We start from the raw sequence: 25560 nt of genomic DNA, 5'->3' as shown, positions 1-25560 counted from the left end.
CTTGGACATCAAAGTCAAGTCGACAGACTCTGACATTCCTCACTAGTAGTAAACCAGCCCTGATCTTGGATTTTCAACCCTATATGGTATACCAGACATGATGAGCTTTGCAGGTGTTTTTTATTCATATATACAGTATATTGCATTTAGATTAGTAGAATTGTATATGACTTTGTTTAATACTGTTGGAGGAATCTGCTCCGTGTGAAAGAGATAGTCGTGGTATTTGAACGTTAGTAATCAGATAAGAATATGTGGGGTGTTCAAAGTAAACATATCCCAGGGAGAAGCAAGGTTCTGGAGCAGGATTTTTTGCCAGATATTACAGCTGATTTTGCCTTATTAGGCTGGATCATGTTTGGTGCTCTAGTAGTGGTAATATGTGTAGCTCTGGCTGATAGAGTTAGACCTGCATCCTCCATCCAGACTAATTTAGGTAATGAGAATGGTGGAGGCCAAATGCACAGACAAAGGGAGAAGCATTTTTTTTGTGCTTCTAATGCATACTGATGGAGATAATTCTACCTATGATTTTATATTTTAAAGGCCCACCGCAGTCAAAAACGTGATATTCCTGTGTTTTATATATATTTCAACACTATGAGGTTGGGGTAATACTGTAAAATTGTGAAAATTATGATAAAGCCCTTTTAGTTTGAAAAGACTGCCTGAAATTTCAGCCTGTTTTGGGATGGAGTTTTGGTCTGCCTGGTGACATCACAAGTTAATAAAGTTATTGCTTGAGAAATTGCTCTTAGCTAAGAAGCTATTTTTATTTATTTTTGACCATTTTAATTTGAGAACAATCACAATACGGTACTTATGATTTGATATTGAGATAAAAAAACCACTGCATTGGATCTTAAAGTTGTTTTTGTTGTGATGCCAAAGATACTAAAAGTACCTAGGCTGGAATTCTTTCAAACCTGCAGTAAGGAAGCGATATTGTTACTGCCATAATTGGAAGTGCATTTGTAGTAATGTGGTGAATGAACGCATTCATTTTTGCAGTGCATAAGTTATGTATGTCTATGCAGTATGCAGTGGGGTGGGTGTGCCACAGTGGCTGTTTCACTGAATCCCACCCTCAGAGCAGATATTGTAATGGTGTTCTGTTGTGAACTGAGAGGACATTTGTCTGCAGCTGCTTTCTTACAAAGTCTGTAACAAAACAGTCAATGCATGTTGATCCCCCTCTTCATGTATCATGATTAGATATGTCTCTCCAGTGATAACACAATTTATAATATTTATACATGAAAAGAAGAAATAAGAGACAGCCCTATTGCTGCAGTGATTGACGTTGAGACATGAATGGCAGCAGTGTTTGGAACAAAAAGGAGCTCAATTGTTTGCCCTTTAGGGTATTAGATTGAACAGTCCTCCTATGTGGAAAGATTATTTGTCCAAAATGCCAATGAATTCCACGTCCAGTTGTCCATCAGTGAGATGGGATCTCAGAGTGAATGTTAGCCCAAAGAGCACCACATACAGCCTGACCTGAGGGTTGTAATGGCCCCAGAATCAAGAGAAACCAACATGATGTCAAACATCTATAATGCTGGAAGTGTGAATATTTATGTTGAAATACCACAGTGAAAACAACCAGAAAGCCTAACTGATTTACACTGTTGGCAAGTGTGATATACTGTTAAAGTGTCCCTCACATAAACATCATTACTTTTAGTGCAGTCTTAACATCTGTGTTGTATCTGAGTTGTAATGGTATTATTGTAGACAATGATCCCCCCATTTCCCATATTTTCCCTCTTACGTAACCTGATTTATTCGGAGGTGATGAGTCAGAAAGAGTGACATCATTGTCTGGAACCAGAAACACTGATTGGATCTCTCTGCTACATTTGGTCTTGTGTTGTTGTACTGTACACAGACAGAGTGCATATATCTGTCTCTGAGCACTGACCATAATGATTACAGTCTGTAAAGTTACGGGCCACATGGAAAACCCATCAACCCAAAACCCATCAACCCGAGGCTCTCAGCCTCGCCTGGCCAAGGCACAAGTCGGAGAAAGTTGATCAAAAATGGAAAGCCTTAATAATCACGTATCAATTTTCAAGTCCCATGGTAGCAGTTGTAGATCTTTTCAGGTCTTGCGTTTCCATGCCAACCCTGCTATTATGGGCTTTTGGAGCCACTGTAGAGAAGAGGAAATGACCTCCCTTTGAGTTCCCAAGGCCTTTGATGTAGAAACAGCTAATCTGATTTTCCAAGGTGCTGGTGATTAGGACCTGACTTCAGCCTGACATGGCTCACTCTCTCCACGGTGGCCATTCCCACAGCTCTCTTTCACTGTATGTTATGGAAGAGTTTAGGGAGAGTTGTGACTCATGTTTTGAATGGCCTCTGCTGTGGTAACAGGGATAGGAGGATAACAAACGTTCTCCTTTCAGAATGCCTTGACAGTGGGTTAATAGAACCCCAGTCAACTCAACTCATGACTTAGTTTTGATTTATGGACGAAAAGGTTGTTTGGCAGACAGACTAATGACTCAGAGATTAAATGTTAAATGTTCCATTGAAAAGAATGGTCTGTGGCATAGGATGAATCAATCAATCCCACAGAGACCCAACAAAGGACGTTACACATTATCATGTAATATAGATGTGCAACGTTTTCTAGATAGTAATGCTATTTTGATATGGAATGCGTTCACTCGTCTTTAGAGAACACACAATTCAGTCTTGAATGCCTGCCTGCTCTTCTGCCGGGAATTGCATCAACGTTCAGATCTCTGGGAGTGATGTTCGGCATTTATAAAAAATTATCCAATAACTGAAGAAGTACAGTTTGTTGCATTGTAAGTGACTTTTATCAGTGCAGGCAGCTCCTGAGCTCTTTGGTCAGTCCCTTCCCACTGGGCACAGACGTCAATTCAATGTGTATTCCAGATTGGTTCACAACAACATTGATTCAACCAGTGTGGGTTATTTGCCTTCAAAACTTGGACGTGACCCAACTAAAAGGCATAATGCAATTGTCTCTGGAATAAGAGGTAATTGACCATAAATCTGGAATAAGAGGTAATTGACCATAAATGTTTGTCTCCTTGTAGGGTGTTGTGTAAGAGAATATGCTACCGTGGTGTTCTCTGCATGTGAGTGACTTGATATCAATTATTTGCTCACCATCTAACCGGTATGTGTGTTTTGTTTATCACAGGTGAATACTTTGGCAGCTGCACGAAGACTTTGGCGTCAGAGACCAGCCAGGCTCATAACACAAAGACTTTGGCGTCGGAGACCAGCCAGGATCATAACACGAAGACTTTGGCGTCAGAGACCAGCCAGGATCATAACAAATGAAATGCAGTCTCAGGTACAGGCATTTTGTCTCATAAATTTCATTTAGGATTTGAGAGTAAAACTGACATCTTTCTCTAACTCCACATGAAGAGAGCTAGATTCTTAGTAGAACTGAATTCTATGAAAGAACATATTCAGGCAGACCCAAAGTATTGAAGATTGAATAGAGATATTAAAAACAAATCGATTTTGCTGTGTCAGAGACAATAATCTTTGAAGTCTGTCTTGGCAGAATTGGCATGAACAGCATACAGAGAGGTGCCTTTTAAAGATGTTATACAACAAGGCAAAACAACAACACTTATAAGTTAGAATGAAAATAACAGCTATTTACTGTATTTATAGGCTACAATTTCCATGAAAATGCCCCAGTCCTAGCTCCATAATGGTATCTCTCGGAATAGCTAGATACAGTTTCATCTGTGTGAGAGGCACAAGAGCTTCCCATGACCCCCAGAGTTCACACAGAGAGAGCTGAAACGCCCCTTGTGGACTCAAACACGCAGGAGTAGGATAAGAGGGGCAGTGTTGGGCAGTAAGGAGGGAGTGTAACAGTTCCAATGGTGGAATGAAAGAGTCAGGTGCAGAGAGCAGGGTAATCTCCAACAAGTGGATATTTATTTCTTCCAGAAATAAAGTACATAAACGGCGACGCCACACAAACAACGGGCGCGTCAAAATACTGTCCAATAAAAGTAGGACTGAAATCCACTATACGAAAACACCACCAACACAAACAGAAAAACAAGCCCGCACAAAAGTCGGCGGGCCAACTGGGTTTAAATAACCCCCTACCCTAAACACAAAACAGGTGATACAAATTAGACCAACTCAAAAGAAAACAGAAAAAGGGATCGGTGGCAGCTAGTAGACCGGAGACGACGACCGCCGAGCGCCGCCCGAACGGGAAGAGGCACCATCCTCGGCGGGATTCGTAACAGGGAGGCTGACCAGTTGACACGGAAACGTAGAGAGCAGGGGAGGGCTTTGGGAGAATCACTAACGCTGGTGCACTTTCACTGCGGTCAACATCAGCGACCCCTTTTCGACCCCCTCGGCCTGGGCCACTCCCCCTAGTTGGAGAACACAAGGCCCAGCTGAATGGATGGTTAATGGGCTTATAATAGGCCTCTCCTGTTTCAGCCCCCTGATCCTGGTCCTGAATGGGCCCTTTCTACAGCCTCTGCAAGGGAGATGATGAAGTGGGTGGAACAGCACATCCTTCTGCTGCTCTGCTTTAAATAAATGAGAGGCCTTTTCACCAGGAGCCCCACTGTTAGGGCCAATTAATGTCCACATAAAAACAATGTCGTTAACAAGCTCACCTGACCTCCCTCAGAGAGAGAGAGAGAGAGAGAGAGAGAGAGAGAGAGAGAGAGAGAGAGAGAGAGAGAGAGAGAGAGAGAGAGAGAGAGAGAGAGAGAGAGAGAGAGAGAGAGAGAGAGAGAGAGAGAGAGAGAGAGAGAGAGAGCGCGAGAGAGAGCATTAACAACATGACATGGCTGTGTTTAGATGTAGTGTTCAACTGCCTCTTTCCTGTAGCAACGTGTGGACATCCTGGACCATCTGAACGGCTCTCGTATCGTCTTCTCTGACGATGGCCCTCCCTCCAACCAGCAGCATCACCTGTCCCCTCTAGACCTGACCCAGGAGGTGGTGGTCATCTCCCCGGGGCTCCCCACCCCCCTTCTCAGCCCCTTCCGTTCCACAAGACTGCCACCCGTGGAGCTCATTAAGGCAAACAAAACTGTTAAGGAGATACACATGGTTATTGTACAGATGTAGAATCTTAATTTGAGCCAATTTGCTACAGCAGGAAAATAATCCTGCAGCAATAGGAAATGTGAATTATTATATGAATTATAATTAATTACTACATTTATGTAGGGGTTGATACATTTTTCTTAAGGGAAAATCAAGTCTGACATTTCTAAGTGTAAATTGCAAACTTCAGAGGCCTTTTTCAACCTCAAATACACTACAGGTTTTAAATGAAACTGTTGAGTGTGAAAGCCCAACAGCACTTAAATATTTTATCTTGCCCATTCACCCTCTGAATGGCACACATACACAATCCATGTCTCAATTGTCTCAAGGCCTAAAAATCATTTAACGTGTCTTCCTCCCCTTCTTCTACACTGATTGAATTGGATTTAACAAGTGACATCAATAAGGATTATAGCTTTCACCTGGATTCACCTGGTCAGTCTATGTCATGGAAAGAGCAGGTGTTCCTAATGCTTTGTACACTTTGTACACTGTAGATCACACGTTATATTGAGAGACAACGGCTCCTTTCTGTGGAGTTGTCTAGTATCACAGGTTCAGTGTTATGCCACTGGATTGGAATATACTGGATATTGATAGAGGACCTGAATTTGTGTTGGTTAATCCAATATATGATAATGTGTCCTGCACTACAGACTATCTCCACAGTTTAGTTTAGAACGTACATGTACACGACGAAGTACAGAACAGTAATAGACAAGAACAACATAAGATATTACATTTTGTTTTATAAATAAAGAGTTATATATAGGAAAGACACAAAGAGACAACAAAAATACTATTTACACACTATTCATATATACAGTCACATGCTCTCCGACTGTTAATATTTATAACAGACTAATTTATTTTCCATCTTAGGTCTCAGAGGTCAATGGGAGTGACCCTCTTACCGACCCTCTTCGTTTTGGATCATACTATGGCCCTGCTCCATCAAATGGTAGGATTATAGTTTTCTTGAAATGATCATATAGAGCATTACAGTTTGAGTTTGATTTAAATATGTTTTATGTTTAAGTCATGAATGTGCATTATGGGATCATGGGATCTTTGGTGGGAGAGAAGACAGAACACTCTGGAATACCCTCAATGGAGACATGACTGATATGTGCTGCGGTCACAGTCTGCAATCTTCTGCTAAAAGATTCTCAGAACTCTGTGTTTCATGGGATCATGGGATCTTTGGTGGGAGAGAATACAGAACACTCTGGAATACCCTCAATGGAGACATGACTGATATGTGCTGCGGTCGCAGTCTGCAATCTTCTGCTAAAAGATTCTCAGAACTCTGTGTTTCAAATGTCAAGGGTTAATGTATATATAATATATTTTTTATCATCAGCTTTAATGAAGCCTTCACAATCATGTTATTATCACCCTAAAATGTATTATATGATGCAGGGTATTAACCACACATAAATACATTAAAACAAACTCAATTTCACAGTGGCACTCTGTGGCCACCCAGTGGCAATGGTGGTGAAGAAGGCTTGACTGTTCATACTGCTACTCAGCTGAAATGTAATAGAAAAATGAGGACAGTTAGAATTGCTTTTGATAACAGATCTGTCCTGTCTTTCTGTAACAGGGGGTCTTTCTAATGGAGTCCAGACCAGGGGCTCTTCCACTCTGCCACGCAGTGTTGCTACAAGGGAGGAGCGCCTCATCAAGTTCTCTGGGATCGGCCCAGTGGATGAAACAGGGATGCCCATCGCCTCAAGATCAGTAAGATGAACACAGACAGATAGCAGCATGCATAACCATACATAAAAGCATCTGCTAAGTGGCATATATTACTGTTATATATTATATTATAACCATATATCGCCCTAGGGCCCAGACTTTTTCTTAATCTGGTCATGCAGATAATAAAAACTCCTTGGTACACTCAAACAGGTGTAGGATCTTAATTTGACCAGTGTTGTCGCAGCAAAATAATCCTGCAGAAACAGGATTTAAACGTTTAGTCTATAATGTTGCTTGATCGATGGTTAGGCTATTAGCTGTCCAAAATGAAGCTACATGAAAAGTGCAATACTGTTAATATAATCCAGGCTGTATCACATTCGGCCGTGATTGGGAGTCCCATAGGGCGGTGCACAATTGGCCCAGCGTTGTCCGAGTTTTGCCAGGGTAGGCCGTCATTGTAAATAAGAATGTGTTCTTAACTGACTTGACTAGTTAAATTAAGGAGAAATACAAAAATACATTTAAAAAATGTGTTATTGGGTGTTCTCAGTGAATTTATGTAAAACATGAAGCTCATCTGCATTTCCTGCAGTACAGCAAAATGCTCAGCAACAAAAGAGTGGTCAAATTAAAATCCAACATCTGTAGTTGTCATTTACCTGGAGCCAAAATGTCCTCATTCATGTACTTTGAAACTTCTGAGAGCTTTTTCTCATATGTCTAACAAGATGTTTTTGTCATGTTTCCTTCTTTTCTCACACCAGAGCGTGAACAAGCCCAAAGACTGGTACAGGAGCATGTTCAGGCAGATCCACAAGAAACCAGAAGGTATGACTTCTCCTCCCTCTCACCTTCTCTCACACACACACCAGCCCAGACAGAGAATTCCTTTCTATCAATATCAGCCTCCAGAGAGCTGATCCAGAAGGCAGATTATTCCAGGGACAGGAGAACTCTCAAGATGTTTTGATATCTATACCCAATCATTCCAATTTATCTACAGTATCTCCACATATCTAGCCCCATCCTAAATGTATTCCTTCATACCAGTTCTTATATCCAGTTGTATATCAGTAGTCTATTTCTGGTTATGTGTCTGCTTGGTGGTATTGACAGGCAGCACTCAGGTCCTCAGAGTGACAGGACAGAAATGGCCTGGATGGAGTTTAAAACTGATTCTCAGGTGTCACCACTCTCCAGGCAGTTGGCTTTTAACCCACTACAGGTTTCACAGCCACTGATCCCTCCTGAGAGCAGTGTCTAGTGTGCCGGTTCATTGTGCCATAGGCACCAACCTGATTAATGTGCAGGTGATGGATTCCTTTGACAGAGTACAGAAAATATTTGCATTAGTCACATATCATAATTGCATTGGAATGTCAATAGGGCCCGATTCTGACTTAGGAAATTACGCCTTTCGTAGGCACGCCTTTCAGCCCTTCTCAGTAGTTGTTATTCAGACTTACCTTATGAAGGTGTGTAACGGGCTTTGCAGGTGTGGTTACCTTGCTCCGCTGAATAAATGTAATTGAACCGGTGATAACCCTCCCACTAGCTGGCCAACAGATTTTCTCATTGAGTTTTCATTCAATTGGGTTTTCAGTGCATTTATCTTAAGCCATCCCTTTAAATACAGTGTACCTTTAATTAGAAATTTGTCAGACTAGAAAACATCGAGAGAACGGGTTCAGAAAATGGGGGTCAATGAAAGAAATCCAAATATATGCATATTCGTCTCCGTTTCAACACCAACTGTTAGATTTTTAAAAAAGTATCTGATCTTGTAGATTATATAGGCAAATTTTGGGGTTAGGAAAGTACGTAAGAATTTTTAAAAAATGGTTTGGAGAGCCTTTACGCACAAAATATATTGATGAATCAAAGATACAGTGGTTTGATTCCTTCTGAAAATGGCCATATTCCCTTCTTTGACCCATGGTAATGTTAGAAGATTTTTTATTTCACCTTTATTTAACCAGGTAGACTAGTTGAGAACAAGTTCTCATTTACAACTGCGACCTGGCCAATATAAAGCAAAGCAGTGTGACACAGACAACAACAGAGTTACACATGGAATAAACAATACAATTAGCATATATATATATTTATATTATTAACTGTTACTTATCATCCTCAGCAACAACCACATGACCGTGATGGCATTTACAGAGGAAGCAAATGAAGTTAACTAAAACAATGTAATTAAATGGAATGATAAATTGGCAGTTGAATTGTAACGATTGTTCTCCTCCTCGTCTGAGGAGGAGCATGGATCGGACCAAAACGCAGCTTGTGTGGAATACATGATGAATTTATTTAAACAAGACGAACACGAAGCACACTTGAGAAATTACAAAACAATAAACGACGTAGACCGACCTGAACATGAGAACTTACAGAACACGAAGAACGCACGACCAGGAACAGACTAGACAAACGAAACAGTCCCGTGTGGTACATACACTGACACGGAAGACAATCACCCACAAACAAACGGTGTGAACAGCCTACCTTAATATGGTTCTCAATCAGAGGAAACGTCAAACACCTGCCCCTGATTGAGAACCATATAAGGCTAATTAAACATGAACCTAAACATAGAAACAAATAACATAGACTGCCCACCCAGCTCACGTCCTGACCAACTAAACAAAGCTAAACAAAGGAAAATAAGGTCAGGAACGTGACATGAATATATGTTGTTATTAGGCCTACTGACGGTCGGTACCGATAGTGGCTAATATTTAACATGATAGAAACAGGAAACAGAGAAAGTCGGGGTAGTCTATAACTAAGACATTTGAAAGTGCCCATCCTTGCAAGTTAAAAGGTCGTACAATTTAAATTCAGCATAATGGCACAGCATTTCACAAACTTTACTGTGGGAAAGTTGATATGTTGATATGCTTCAGTTTGCTGCCATATGACTGTTTCACGTCTCCAGCAATTATAAGGTAAAATAGACCTAACACAAGTGTCATTTATATTTACAATTCCCTTATCCAATCAGATTACTCATTTACATAGCTCTTGTCAATAGCTCTTATCAAGTTGTAAATTACAGTGCATGGAGAATGCTGTTATTTCTATCAGAAAAAATAAAGTAGATGCTTTTTCTACCTGGATCCGGCAGATTGCTCGACCTTATTCATGGTTTCCTCACGTGTAACGGTGGTGGAATTATGAGGGAATTAAGTCAAGGTCAGAATACGGCGTATCTGTAGACACACGCCACTACTTCATTTATTTGATCTCCACCCCAAACTAATAGTAGATGAATAGCACACTATTCTCATGCTTAAGTTTAACGTCAGAATACACATATATAGAGAAAAGTGCATAAAAAGGAAATAACGTTCCATTTACGTGAGCTTAATTTGAGTCGGAATTCGGAATCAGGGCCCTACCGAAAAGAATATACACTATATATACAAAAGTACATGGACATGCCTTAACATTTCTGGATTAGGCAATTCCAGCACACAGCCATGCAATCGCCATAGACAAACATTGGCAGTAGAACGGCCTCAGTGACTTTCATTGCGGCACTGTCATAGGATGCCTCCTTTCCAACAAGTCAGTTCGTCAAATGTCTGCCCTGCTAGAGCTACCCCGGTCAACTGTACATGCTGTTATTGTGAAGTGGAAACATCTAGGAGCAACAACAGCTCAGCCGTGAAGTGGTAGGCCACACAAGCTCACAGATTGGGACCGCTGAGTGCTGAAGCGTGTAGCGCATAAAAATTGTTTGTCCTCAGTTGCAACACTCACTACCGAGTTCCATGCTACCTCAAATGTCAGCACATGAACTGTTCGTCGGGAGCTTCATGAAATGGGTTTCCATGGCCGAGCAGCCGCACACAAGCCTAAGATCACCATGCGCAATGCCAAGCATCGGCTGGAGCTGTGTAAAGTCAACATTGGACTCTGGAGCAGTGGAAACGTGTTCTCTGGAGTGATGAATCACGCTTCACCATCTGGCAGTCCGACGGACAAATCTGGGTTTGGCGGATGTCAGGAGAACGGCCCGAATGCATAGTGCCAACTGTAAAGTTTGGTGGAGGAGGAATAATGGTCTGGGGCTGTTTTTCATGGTTCGGGCTAGGCCCCTTAGTTGGGGTGAGTGTACTAGTTATGATTAATGTTCTCTAAATCCCTCTAACTCTCTTTGCTATCTTTGCCCATTTGTTAGAAACTGACGAGGACTCTGAGCGATGGTCTGCTGAAAGTGAGTAAAGTGGAAATAACATAGCCATGTTCTGGGGTGTAACTTATCTACTCTGTCAGATGGCCAGTCTTTGCTAACACTAATTTTGACTGATCCTCAGGGAGCCGGGCCCTTGCTGCTGACTCAGCCGGTGGGCAGCAGACTCAGACCCATATGGACAATTACGGAGCCCTCCCTGACTGGTGAGACTGGGAGAGATTGACGAATAAGACCTCCTCATTTAAACCAACAGTAGAGCTCAGTGAGGTGGAAGAACTCATGTTGAGAATGTTAGAATGTATTTGTTTCTGTTACTGTATAACCATGACCAAGTTCACAGCATATCAGAAGTATGTGGTCAGTCATTGTGAAACACCTAGTTCGTGCTACTTGAGTCAACCTGGTAATTGGGTGAATGGTATAAGTGTGAATTCCAAACCCAGACCCAAGACAAGGAGTGTGGGGAGAGACAAAAACAAGTGCCAGGTAGACACGTTTGGATCTGTTCCTACAGGCATTGGCAATGAAACCATGATTAAGTTGTGTTGTGTTGTGTGTGTGTGTGTGTATGCATGCGTGCGTGCGTGCGTGCGTGCGTGTTCGTGCATGCATGTTGTTGGGGATTGTGTTTCAGGAGTGAGCTGGGGGTTGAAGATAAGCTTTCAGACCGATGGGGGGAGCCACCACAACCCAGGAGCATATTTGACTTTGAGCCTGGACAGAGCACCACCTCAGAGGTCCACAGCCAGGTAAGGCCTTGCCCTCCTTTACCAGGGTGCTTAACATGGAGCAATACCACACATTTTAATATAGATGGTACATGGATTGAACATATTTGTTTGTATTTAAAGGTTGCACTGTGGCAAATAATTCCTGATTTTAAAGCAAGATGTTTTTCATTGAGGTTTTCAAAAGATTTGTGGCTTAGCTTCAGAACTATTTTTGAGAGTTTTTCTTTGTACTGTATTTGTTAGGGTGGAGTGGGCTGCCTACAATAGCTGCTCGTGGTGGCAAACACCTTATCCCTTTCTTATTAGGATTAGTTTGTGTCAGTATCCTGGAATGCTTCTCAGCTGAAAGCATCTCACGCCAGGTAATCAGGAAGTTGTTAATGCGATCATTGCTACAATGGCAAACCCACACCAGCTGTGTTCCGGCTTTCTTCTTAATTTTGAGATCATAATTTGTAGAACAAACAAAAGAACATGAAGACATTGTTTGTTAACCATGAACTGCCATAAACTACTGGATGGTCAACAGTGTATGTATTGCTGTCTGTGATGCATGTGTTCCCTTGGAAATGTATCTAACTTTTCTGCCCTTACTAAAATGAGTAAGTGACTCGGAACTACCCATGAGTGTGTGTGTGTCTGTCTGTCTGTATGTGTGTATGTGTGTGTGTGTGTGTGTGTGTGTGTGTGTGTGTGTGTGTGTGTGTGTGTGTGTGTGTGTGTGTGTGTGTGTGTGTGTGTGTGTGTGTGTGTGTGTGTGCATGCATGAGGCCCTTTGAATACTGTATGTCTGTCTGTTAAAATACCCTGAGTGATTTAGAGAGGAGTGTGTTTGTCTCTGGGCTGACGTTTTGAATGGCTCTTGTCGCCAAGCCCCAGATCTGGTGCAAATTGAGCCTGGCGTCTCACAGCGGGAAGAAAATAAATACGGGGCCCAGGCGTCTTGTGATACTGATTATGCCTGTTAACCTCTTGTGGTGCGTAATGTTTCACAGTATGGAAGCGTATTTCATTTACTCTGAAGGTCATCACCAGGCTTGCTCTAGATTAGGTAGAAGTTGTCCCTCACCAACTGATACAGGGTCAGATGTGTTTAATACCACTAATGGTTAAGGATTGGAGGTAGTGTAATATGATTCTAGATCTGTGGTTAGGTACAGCTTCTACTTCCAGCAACTCCTCTCCTCAGTTCAGGCCAGCCTGTGTACAGAGAATCACACAATTACAGAGGACAGACCAAATCAAGTGCTGAACTCCTGAGTTCAGTAATATCATTGCCTGTGATTGTAATATCAATCACAATCATTGCCTGTGATTGTAGTGATGACTATGGACTAAGAGAATACTTTGGCTTTCACAGGATCTCACTCTGCCAAGGTATTTCAAGGAACATGAAAAAGGGGCTGGGAGTTGAAGGTTTCTTAAGTTTATACCCTTTTAAAGTAGTGTAGCAATTCTTTCTACTGTAAGTTACTGGGCCATATGTCTTCTTAAAGGCCCAGTGCAGTCAAAATCCAGTTTTTCTGTGTTTTGCATTGGCTGATGACACTTACACTGTAAAAGTGTGAAAAAATTTGATCTCTGTTATTTCCCGATAGTTGCTGGTTGAAAATACAATCTACACAATCTCCAGGTTTGGGCTGGAGTTTCGGCTTGCCTGGTGACATCACAATGTGGTAAATTGGTAAATATACCAATAACATAGACAGTTCCAAACCTGCCAATAACAGGTCGTTTTTAGTTTTCCGTCCCCACTCCCAGACAGTCCTAGCAAAATTATTGCTTGAGAAATAGCTTTTTGTCAATTTTATTGGAAAACTATTATAGTAAGGTATTTAAAGACCCAGTGCAGTCAAGAATGTGATTTTCCTGTGTTTTATATATATTTCCACACTTTAAGGTTGGAATAATACTGTGAAATTGTGAAAATAATGATAATGTCTTTTTAGTGTAAGAGCTGTTTAAAAAGACCACCTGAAATTTCAGCCTGTTTCGGTTGGAGTTTTGGCCTGCCTGGTGACATGGACCTTTAATTGTTACCCCAAATTTTTTGATATTGATATAAAAATATCTGCATTGAGCCTTTAATGAGGGAATGAGTTCTGTTTCATCTGACTGTTAAATTGTTTATGTTAATGTAGAGTTAATGAAGTGAATGAGATTGACTGACTATAAAGTAGTCTACAGGAACGCACTTCTGTGTTTGGCTGGGCTCACATAAAAAATACAGGTTTTGTATGTATCACAAACTATGATCATGCTTTACTGTAAATCAAACTGCAGGGTTTAAGAACTTTTAGAAGAGTTAGATATCAGTTGGATCAAATGGGAAAGCTATAAATAACCAATACAGTCGTTTACTGTTCAATACATCTACTATGACCAACTGTTATCTATCTATATGACCAACTCTCAGGTCTCCCTGTATGACTGTGTGCTCAGAGTCTATAGTCTATATGTTTGTGTTTCCCAGCTTCAGGGTCAGCCAGCCCAGAAGCCCCAGCAGCCTCCCATACAGCTGGCCCAGCAGCCTCCCATACAGCTGGCCCAGCACCCTCCCATACAGCTGGCCCAGCAGCCGCCACAGCACAGACCCACAGAGAAACCCTGGTCCCCCATAGAGAAGCCGTCTAAGCCATCCGCCTTCGAGGTGAGTGCTCACAGTGATATGATAGTTGTCATAACCTCCACCATGATGGCCAAAGGCAGTGATTGTTTTAATGAGCTAGCAAAGAAAAAGGAAAAGTTAGCATGGACAGATTGAATCATGCCAGGAGCATGAAAGTATGTGGCCACCATGAGTTACTGTATTTAGTTGGAAATTTGATTCATTCATTCCTTCCAACCACCATGCTGCGTTGACCAGGAGTCTCTGCTCTCTGAGCTGAGCTGTTTTGAGGCTGAGCTGGACTCGGACATCCAGGGCCTGGAGAGGAGGCTTTCCCAGAAGAAGCAGACGCGGCGAGGCCGGGGTGAGGTACTGAGGCCCCCCTTGTGACTCTGCTGAAGCAACCCTCCTCCCTGCTACCCTGCCTGTAACCCTCTCCTCACTCTCACACTCCTCTAGAAATACACTGAGAGGAGGTCTGGTTGCTTGCATGGATAATGTCAATACCATACCTCCCTGTTATCTCCCCATCTCCCCCTCCTGTGAGGACTGTTTGAAAGACAGACAGCCCTGCATGCCAACCCCGACACTGCCCTGTGACCCTGCTACCCCCAGGACCTGCCTGCCTTGCACTTGGATGTGTCTGCCTCAAATCACACGCCTACAAATCTAAACCCCCCACAAACCTAAATCAGACTGCAAATCCAATAAGCATTTGTTATGTTTTTCCCTCACGCTTTCCGTAGAAACAGAAGTTCAATTCAATGAAGAACTTAACTGTTTGCAACACTGTATGCCTTGTATGCTTTTAATGCTGAATTGAAGGATTTCATTTCGCTCTTCAAAAGTTGATGCTGATTCTCTTCACAACCTTAATTTGCACCTCATCTAATCAGCTGTATGTGGTTGTATACTGCCACTCCTCAATCAAAGATGCCACAGAAAGATACTGTTACCAACCTTGTCATTGTATTCAATGGAGTGTAGGACCCAGGGGAGTTCTCTCTCCCTCTGGCTTATTTGGGAGTGGTCACCACCTCTGCTCTGTCTGAGTAGCTGTGAGATTTCCTCCAAAAGAGAACAGCCTTCAATGTGATCTCTGCTTCCAGGGTGCCAGGAACGCTGATCCAGGAACTGCTGCAGGGACAGGGACAGGGACAACACAGGACAACAGGTGAGTAATGGGACAACGTTGTTGCTTTGTCTGTTGGTGTGATTGTACATACAATGGTTTTATCCCTTCAGTAAAACGATGTCTCAAGTTGTACAGGGTAGGTCATTGGGTGTAGCTGCATCACTTTTCTGATGTTGAGAAATATGTACAGGAATTGTTGTCGATACAGGAAACAGTTATTATACTGTTCATTGTTGTATCCTCTAACTATAGTTGCGTCCCCAAAACCATGTCAACATCAACTGATTCACGCACCATTATTTCATTTGCTCTGACAAATCTGTTCATGACAGAATGGATTGACTCAGCAAATCTTTTAGCCTTTTTTCAAATCATTTCTTAAGCTTCCTTATCCAGACAATATTTTGTTTTGGACAAAGATCAAATCTGGCAGTTGGTCTCACTGACATGAATTGTGCTTTGTTTTTAGACCATTAAGGTTTTTTTTTACAACTTTATTGTCCCACAGAGGCTACAGATAATGCACTATTGACCTGTGTGCATCATTTCTGACACAACACACCACTTGGGTATGAGTAGAAAATCCACACGTTGTTTCTATAAGATACATGTATGTCAATGGTATTGAGACTATTGCTTGCGCATTACAGTTGGATGACTGATGCCTCTTCAGTGACTAAGCATCTACAAGTCTGTTTACAACCATTTGGATTGCTGTTGTCTTGATACTAACAGCTGGGACCCACTTCCCCAGGCTTGTATCTGTGTCTGTGCACTGGCAGGTTGGTCATTGAAGAGTCTAGCTAGACTGCGGCTTGATGACCAGTGCAGAGAGATGAAGCAAGTCTAAGCCATGATTCAAATTATTGCAGTCAATGCAGTTTTGCAGGCATGTGAAATAACCGCCCTACAGTAACAATACCGTTTTTAAAGATAATGCAATTCAAAAGCTTGTGACTTTCTAAAGATATTCTCCAAAATGATCCCAGATTGTGTGGTTAATGTTCAGCATGAAGCCAGTGTGAAATGCAGAGGGAGGTAACACCAGGACATGCCAGGTTAATGGTTGAGCCCCAGGCTGGCTGGAGGCCACATACCAGACCTCCTCTGAGCCCAACTCCCACGTTCTTAATCCAGTTACACATTTCTTCATCCACTATGGATACATGCACTTGTCCATCACACAACTGTTGCAATACGTTACAGTCTTTACAGTCGTTGGTTCCCTATCAGTTAGAAATGAGAAAACATAGCAAAGTAAAGTTAGTCTTGCTGCCTAGTAGACACTCTTATAGAATACTTAATAGTTGAGCTACATACCTTTTAAACAAATTGAAGTTCAGCTAATTTCTTTCCTACTGTGTAATACATTCTTGGACAGATCTCTCCTAGTTGTTGTTTGCTAAACTGAGCTCATGTGTTTTGGCCAAGTGACCTCCTTCCTACCTCGAGACCTCAGAGTCCGGTTACTGAGACGGTTGCTAAGGAGATGTAAAATGGAAACATACAACAGTAAGAATATGGCAGGTTTTTACGGCTTCCTGTTGTCCAGGCCTCCTGCTTGGCTGCAGGCAGACACAGCCAGCTGCCAGACTCTGACTGGATCAACAGGCAGGTGTGATGCCTTTCTGTGACTGTGTTTATCTGGTTCAGACAGTGGACAGCTGTTTACTGATCTAATGCACTTTCTCAGATACATGTTTGTTTAATAATGATACTGATTTGCTCATGCTGCTATGTCTTTTAACTTCACATTTATTGGAGAACCCTGCATGATGTTTCCCTGTCATTTACACATGGTAATAAAGTCAGCGACTATGATGATGACTATAAGTTCTCCAAAGACAGAAGGTCCCCAGAGTAATTCTCGCTCTCTCAACTTTGTTTGATCTTTATATGCAAACCAGCAGCTGTGGCCAAAGGCCAAATCTGCATGACAAATGTATATACTACTGCACACAGTACCCTGTCCTTATACAGTGTGGAGCTCCACCATGTGGGCTGTTAATGTTGGGAAACATCTAATTGACTGGAGTTTGTAGGAGCATACAGTCATACAGTAAACCTGTTCTCTTTTCCTGTATTTTTTTCCAGCTCTTTGACTGGAGCAAAGCAACCTCTCCATCGTCCCATTGTCCCCACAACAGCTGTTGCTCAGAGGGCAGACCCTAGTCCCACACATGGTAAGGCTATGTAGGAGTTGATCCTGGATCCAATCCATACATGAAAACCTTTATTCAGAAAGAGTGGTGCTAAGGCTAGGCCACTCAACATGCAGTCTCAGTAAAATGGCCCAGTAAAGACTAGTAACAGTAGGTTAGGTATAATACTGCTGTGTACTTGAATGCTGTAGTTGGAATTGATTCATTTTAATAGTGGGTAATGTTTAAAATCTAATCAGTGACACTTCATGGAAAAACAGCCTCTACTAACGGAATACAGTAATTGGGACTACTGTTGAAGTCTTGTGATTCCTTGTCATTTCCTGCAGACTTTCCTGATCTGTCTGAATGAATTTGATATAAAACTGATATGGGTTAGTGAGAGGAGATGTTTCTTACTTTTAGCATGGAAAGAGCTGTAGTGTATGGGTGGGGAGGTAGCACAGAAAAGGGACTGCGGGCCGGAAACGTTGATTATAGATCAGCTTTATCCAACTGTTTTTCTTGGAGATTAGTCTGAGAACCAGCCCAAAGGTTTGGCTTCTTTAGAAGAACATACATTGAACTGGAGAGGGTTCATTCAATCTTTACATATCTTCCCACCGACTTGATATAATTACTCTTAAAGCATCAAAAGCTGGATTGGGAGGCTATACAATTTCCTGATAAACCTTGTGATTCTGCTCCACTCTTTTGACCCGTGTCTTGTTTCCTCACTCTCATCTCTGTTACTCTCCATGTCTCCATGCTGTTCTACAATAGAACGCCTCTCCCCTGCACCTGAAGTCATGGAGTTCCCACCCAAAAGACCGGAGAAGCAGGTAGATGTCTTTCTCCTTCTTGGTGTTGGGATATGCAATTACTATACATACCTGGTATACTGTACACAATGTGAAAACATTTTGAAAATGTATCTCTGATCTTTGAGGAGTGAGGTTCATCGGAAGGTTTTAGTGCTTTATGTATTGTGGTCTGAAAATAATCTGTATATATGAACATTTTGTTTTCTTTTAGCTGCCCTGATTAGGATCTTGCTATAACTATCAACAACTGCAAGCTGGAACAGGCCTGTGCCCTTGTGAGAAGCAGACTTTCACATCTCACCAATACACTTTTTTTGTGTTTGTTTGTGCAGATGAAAGCAGCAAGAGCCAAGTTCAATTTCCAGGCTCAGTCACCCAAGTGAGTTATAATTCCTGCTGATCGGCTGCAAACCATTCCCTCTCACATGTCCGTTTAACTGTATTGTCAGTGAAAAGAAACACACTCAATGTAATTATATCACATTTAGGCCAGTCAAACCTAATTTGACCAAACCGATTTTCTCAGAAAGCCCAATAATGTTAATATCGAGTTAGTAAAGCTGAGCTCTTCAATTAATCTAATGCATGTCCCTCGAGCCACAGTCTGACTTTTCTCCTCCTCTTCCTAGGGAACTGTCTCTACAGAAGGGAGACATTGTTTACATCCTCAGGCAGGTAGACGCCAACTGGTTTGAAGGAGAGCATCATGGGAGAGCCGGTATCTTCCCCACAACCTATGTGGAGGTGGGTGTGCATCCAACTAACCTCAGTGTCGATTTATGTGATGCGCTCCACATGTCATTCTGAACCTCACTCATTTCCGCCCCAGATTGTCCCTCCTACAGAGAAGCCCACACCCATCAAGTCTCCCACCATCCAGGTGCTGGATTACGGACAAGCAGTGGCTCTGTTCACCTTCAATGCAGACCTGCCTGTTGAGCTGTCCTTCCGTAAAGTGAGCATCCTACTATGTATTCTATCTTTAACACCCTAATACCTGTATTAAATCATGAAGAAAGCCAGTGCTACATGCTGCAGCCTGGAATCAATGCAGGACATGTTCATAAAAAGGCTGCAAGTAAAAACACCATGACTGGACCATGACACACCACAGCACAGTAATGCAACACAGGAGCAGCTTCAGTTGTAGGTCCATCCTGCCCAGTTCCACATAGAGGTTTAGACGGTCATTTCTACCCACAGCCTTTTTAATGAGTGTAATTGATTAACTGTTTTATGAGGTCTTCCTATTGGAAAATGTTGTTGCCTGTTTTTTTCTTCCCCAGAGTAGGTTAGAAAACAGCACTTGAATCAGACTATTCTTTTTGGGATACTATGGTACATGTGCCTTTCTGTATCTTGTTTTTTATCATGTGTTGGTGATTGTTGCGTGTCCTGTAATTGTAAGTCATTGATGCATGCTGTGATAAAACAATTTCCCAAATTGGGATTAATAGTAATACTCTCTCATCTTTAGCTTTAGGATGTTGACTGTTCTTTTAGAATATTTTAATCATTCAAAGTATTCCCTCTACTGTGTCTCTCTCACACCTCCTGTGTTTTCTTCTTTATGGTTGATACACAGCTGTATTCATAATTACATAGATAGTGACAATTACCTGAGGTTTGAATGTATTACGTGAGAGTTATGGTACTTTTGTCATGAACCATGATGTCCCTGCTCCTCTATCTCAGGGCGAGGTGATCAGTGTAACCAGGCGTGTGGATGACAGGTGGTTGGAGGGCCGGGTCCCAGGGACTACCAGGAGTGGCATCTTCCCCACCAACTACGTCCAGGTTAACAAGTTGCCCCGCACCAAATCATCCTCTGACGACTACCCAGTTTGCCCCATGTCACCCACATCCCCAGAGCCAATGAGTCCAGGGCGCCCTCTACACTCACCCTGCTCTCCTTTGACCCGCTCGCCTCGGAGTCTGACCCCCTCCTCCCGCAGCCCTGAACCAGGATTTTCCCCCCTGAAGCCGTCCTCACCCATACCCCATGGGACAGTAGCTTCCCATTCACGTTCATCCCTCCAGCCCTCACTATCCAAAGAAGCACCCAATCACTGGCCACACCCCACTTCATGGCCTGCCTCCCCCACCCCCCAGAACAACCCCTGGGGAGGAGCACAACCGGCTTTGCACAACTCCATTGGCAGAGCTGATTCACCGTCCAATCAGATGTCCCCATCTGCACACAGGGGAGGAGCAGCCCCGAACAACATCCCCAAAACAAGAACTACCAACAATGCTGGCTCAACAGTAGTGCAACGCCAACCGTGAGTCAAATGTTTTTGTCAATGAAAATGTGATTTTATATAACGTGATTGAGGTACTGTTTATCTCATTTTTCATTGCCACAGTCTACTCACCTTGCCAAAAATCAAATCCCAAACCCTGGCCTGTGCTCTCACTCAGATACAAAGCAGTTTACAACTACAACCCACAGAACAGAGATGAGCTGGAACTGAGAGAGGGGGACATCGTACAAGTGATGGAGAAGTGTGATGATGGCTGGTTTGTAGGTAAGACATTTACACAAGACTTGAAAGGGGCAATCTGCAGTAGCTACATCTATTTTTGGACTTTATAAATTAATGATATGTACCCATTGATTCTTGAAGAATGTAACTTATAAATGCCTCATGAGCTTAGTTCAACTATCATACCCCATCAGCACCCAAAATATAAGCTTGTTTTACACAAATGTTTGTAAACAAACTAAAATGTAAACAAACACTATATAGCCTCAAAACATGGTTAAAACTGTGTTTATTTCATGGATGGTCTGTCCTTGCATCCATAGCTCTGTCTATGAATTTTAGAGTGCTTACATTTCTCCAGCCCCACCCCTCAGCTTTTTAGCAGAATGTGCTGGGGAGGACACTTTGTTATTGTTTCGGCAGCTGATTGCCACTTTTAAGTTAAGTCAAATGAAATACAAGTGTGCCCCCTATCGGGCATCAAATGATATTACAAGTATTACTTATGTAGTCAGATGAATGGACCAGGGTTGTCTTGGCTATATGATGTAAAGTAGGAGGGAACTTTTGGTTTACAATGTGCTCTGCTCTTTCCTTAGGTACGTCAGAAAGGACACATGCCTTTGGGACTTTCCCGGGGAACTATGTGACACCAGTGTAACTGCTTCACTCTACCTGTCCACTCCACAACCACATGGACTGTAGTGGACACATGACTATTAGATAAACCAGCACATCAGATCATTCCAGCAGCCATATGATCAACCCCTTACCCCAACACCCACTGTCACCAACCTGGTTTAGTCAGGTCTGCATGTTCACATCAGCCAGTGACCACAGCTGTTGACCATTGTGCAGTTAGTCTGGAGGTAGGAACACTGTGTGGTTTGACACCTCACCCCCAGCATGTGGTCCATCACTGAATAGTCTTGGAGTGATTTTCACAGACACTGCTTGAATGGATAGAATGAATGCTGATGATACTGTTCCAGGTACAGTATAAAGAAAGAACTTTGTCCTCATTGACTACAACTAAAATGACATTCCTTCAGTACAGTTCAGCTACTTCTATGTGTTCGGCTTAGCATGCACCTGCTGCACTTTGTCACCCAAGTGCCGTCACAGACACAAATGTCTGAGAATGTTATGTTCTCTATAACGTAGACAGAATGAATGTTGCCTTTTAAATGTCTTCCTACACTTTGATTTCAGATCAATAATAGCATCCTGGGTGTGCCGAGGCTACAGCACTGATATGACCGTCCAATATACATGAATGGATCATTTACTTTATTATTCCAAACAATGGCATCAAATATTTGTTGCTTGGTTACAAAATAGTTCTGCTGACTCTCCATTTGTTCAAGATTGTTTGCTCTGCTGCATAGAGTACTAATACAATCAAGGCAACGTCTTCATGTCCTTCAGTGTGTTATTGTTCGCTACTTACATCTTTAATTAATCTCACATGTAATGATTCAGCCAGCCATTTGTGCAGCTTGTATTTCTGTTGGGAACAGAGGAGGTGTTGAGTGTTATAGTGGAAGTTGAATGTGATGGTGGAGAAGAGGAGGAGGAGGTATGTTGACGTTAACCCCCAAGTGAATGCAACACGGAATGTCTTGACAGAGCAGAAGTGGAGCTACACCAATTGTATCAATTCAGTGGAACTACTGACATTTTTAGGCCATGACCTAAGGGATAGCAAAGAGATGCCATTGCTTCACTTTGGAGCACATATCTTTTCTGAAACGTATCCTGCTTGTCAACTACAACATCAAAACCCACAATGGTGTTCAAACATTTCAGAAAGAAAGGCGTGAACAGTAAGATGGACCAGAAGATTGATTCCTTAGGCTACTGTACATTTGATTTGATAGCTCAATTCTATTGCAAACTGTGTTTGTTTACTACTGTTTCTATAATCTGTCGCTTTAAAAATTAACCAATTTGCTTTGACATACAGTATACATTAAAACAGTGAATCGAAGGTCTGCATACAAGTGTAACCAATGCCAAATATACGTTTGTAAGTCAATACGAAACAACTAAACAATTTTATGTACTTACCCGAACCCCTATCATTATGTTGCCAAATTAAATGTTTCTCTGCTTTGTTCATTAACGGTATTGTCGAAATGCAACATACCTTTTCTAGCCACAACATATGATTGTACAGGGTTTTAACCATGTATCAGATTAAACATAATATATTTCATTTAATACCAACCAATGTTCTTCAATCTATGATACACATACATTATGTAATTCAAATAAACCATATCAAGTCATAAAACGGTTTTGATGTGTGACTCGAATTGATTCCCGAGCGGTTTGACGTTTGTGAAGTAGCTTGGCCAGGGCTCTCCGACCCTGTTCCTGAAGAGCTACACTCCTGAAGGTGTTCACTCCAACCCCATTTGGAAGTAACCCGATTCGCCTTATCAACCAGCTAATTATTAGATTCAGCTGCGCTAGATTAGGGTTGGAGTGAAAACCAATAGAACAGTAGCTCTGCAGGAACAGGGTTGGAGAGCCCTGAGCTAGGCCTACCTCTAGTTCCTTCATAAATATGAGTTTACAGTCTGTTTCTGCTCTCTTAAAAGGCAGATTTCCCACAAATGTGTAGGCCTATTCTAGGAGGACTATTTTATTCCAAAGTGTGATCATGAACACAGAGACAACCATCAGCACATGTGACTATAGCTAGCGCTCCATTTCCTCTTCTTACAAAGTGGCCGTGTTCCCTGCTCAGGAGTTGCGTGGATCAACCAATGGGTGCCACGTCATCAACAGTGCTGCCGGGCACCAGATTGTTATAACATACGATGTGATGAGCTGATATCTAAAATTCCTATCAAGGCGTTGTAAGATCTGGCATGGGTCAGCAACGTCTGATGAGAGAAACACGACCATCACGTGCTTAGCTGATACGTAAAATGCCTATCCAGGTGTTATAAGATCTGGCATCCATCAGCAATGGCTGAGTAAAGGAACGTGACTGTTATCTCATGTTGCTAAATACAGTTGGACATTCTCTAGTTTTTTGCAGCGTTTATTTCCGTTAACGTGTATGTAGTTGATTTCATGTTGCATTGATTTTGCAATTGCAAATGACGTTTCTGAAAACGCAAATGGGACTCATGTCTGAGTAGACTGCGTTTTGGAAACATATTCATGTCTCAGCCATATCCCCTGTCACCTAGCTCGTTAGGCCTACAGCAAATTGCTAGAGATAATTTCCCTGCCAAAATGAATTGGCAGAGTCTACGGATACGACTTTTCTGAACCCTTCTTCCAGACATCTAAAGGTCCCGAAGCTTCTGCACATGTGCGGGACTCTACTTTAAACACAGAGTCTCAGTTTCATGGGGATATGCATTTAGATCTTCTTGAGTCATAGTGTTGTTTCGAAGTAGCCTACAGTGTTGTTTTGAATTCGTGTTATTGGTCACATAACATGGTTAGCAGATGTTATTGTGAGTGTAGTGAAATGCAGTGCAGCAATATCTAACAAGTAATATCTAAAGATTCCACAACAAATACCTAATACACACAAATCTAAGGAAGGAATGGAATAAGAATATATAAATATGTGGATGAGCAATGTCAGTGGCATAGGCTAAGATGCAATAGAATAGAATACAGTATATACATATGAGATGAGTAATGCAAGATATGTAAACATTATTAAAGTGGCATTATTAAAGTGACCAATGATTTCAAGTCAGTATGCAGGCAGCAGCCTCTCTGTGCTAGTGATGGCTGTTTAACAGTCTGATGCCTTGAGATAGAAGCTGTTTTTCAGTCTCTCGGTCCCAGCTTTGATGCACCTGTATTGACCTCGCCTTCTGGATGGTAGCGGGGTGAACAGACAGTGGCTCGGGTGGTTGTTGTCCTTGATGATCTTTTTGGCCTTCCTGTGACATCGGGTGCTGTAGGTGTCCTGGAGGGCAGGTTGTTTGCCCACGGTGATGTGTTGTGTAGACCACACCACCCTCTGGAGAGCCCTGTGGTTGTGGGTGGTGCAGTTGCAGTACCAGGCAGTGATACAGCCCGACAGGATGCTCTCAATTCTGCGTCTGTAAAAGTTTGTGATGGTTTTAGGTGCAAAGCCAAATTTCGCTGTTGCGCCTTCTTCACCACACTGTCTGTGTGGGTGGACCTGACAGTTTGTCAGTGATATGTAAGCTGAAGAACTTAAAACTTTCCCCCTTCTCCACTGCTGTCCTGTCGATGTGGATAGGGGGGTGCTCCCTCTGCTGTTTCCTGAAGTCCACGATCATCTCCTTTGTTTTGTTGAGTGAGAGGTTATTTTCCTGACACCACACTCCGAGAGCCCTCACCTCCTCCCTGTAGGGTGTCTCGTCATTGTTGGTAATCAAGCCTACTACTGTTTGGTCGTCTGCAAACTTGATGATTGAGTTGGAGGCGTGCATGGCCACGCAGTCAAGGGTGAACAGGGAGTACAGGAAGGGGCTGAGAACACACCCTTGTGGGGCCCCAGTGATGAGCATCGGCAAAGTGGAGATGTTGTTTCCTACCTTCACCACCTGGGGGCGGCTCAAGAAGACCAGGACCCAATTGCACAGGGCGGGGTTGAGACCCAGGGCCTCAAGCTTAA

General features: G+C 42.4%; 1 protein-coding gene across 5 annotated transcripts in view; it reads left to right on the top strand.

Moving 5' to 3' along the window:
• The window catches only part of LOC120063235 (vinexin-like), a 41040-nt gene extending 17804 nt beyond the window's left edge, over positions 1-23236 (top strand). For 2 of the 5 annotated variants that reach the window (XM_039013471.1, XM_039013472.1), the window contains exons 2-20: positions 3185-3340; positions 4870-5064; positions 5977-6055; positions 6704-6840; positions 7569-7632; positions 10997-11032; positions 11133-11214; positions 11646-11760; positions 14216-14392; positions 14609-14719; positions 15460-15524; positions 17580-17668; positions 18410-18468; positions 18783-18829; positions 19080-19194; positions 19280-19405; positions 20146-20732; positions 20872-20978; positions 21536-23236. In XM_039013471.1, the coding sequence (XP_038869399.1) occupies positions 3329-3340; positions 4870-5064; positions 5977-6055; positions 6704-6840; positions 7569-7632; positions 10997-11032; positions 11133-11214; positions 11646-11760; positions 14216-14392; positions 14609-14719; positions 15460-15524; positions 17580-17668; positions 18410-18468; positions 18783-18829; positions 19080-19194; positions 19280-19405; positions 20146-20732; positions 20872-20978; positions 21536-21597 (2265 nt within the window). In that variant the 5' untranslated portion in view covers positions 3185-3328 and the 3' untranslated portion in view covers positions 21598-23236. The remainder of the gene's footprint in view (positions 1-3184; positions 3341-4869; positions 5065-5976; positions 6056-6703; positions 6841-7568; positions 7633-10996; positions 11033-11132; positions 11215-11645; positions 11761-14215; positions 14393-14608; positions 14720-15459; positions 15525-17579; positions 17669-18409; positions 18469-18782; positions 18830-19079; positions 19195-19279; positions 19406-20145; positions 20733-20871; positions 20979-21535) is intronic. The other 3 variants (XM_039013473.1, XM_039013475.1, XM_039013474.1) reach the window with 3 other exon arrangements.
• The last annotated feature ends 2324 nt before the right edge of the window (positions 23237-25560 follow it).

Source organism: Salvelinus namaycush, chromosome 18 (genome assembly GCF_016432855.1).
Source record: "Salvelinus namaycush isolate Seneca chromosome 18, SaNama_1.0, whole genome shotgun sequence".
Lineage (NCBI taxonomy): Eukaryota > Metazoa > Chordata > Actinopteri > Salmoniformes > Salmonidae > Salvelinus > Salvelinus namaycush.
The sequence above is the reverse complement of the archived record's forward strand: the minus strand, read 5'-3'. Positions and strand labels throughout refer to the sequence as shown.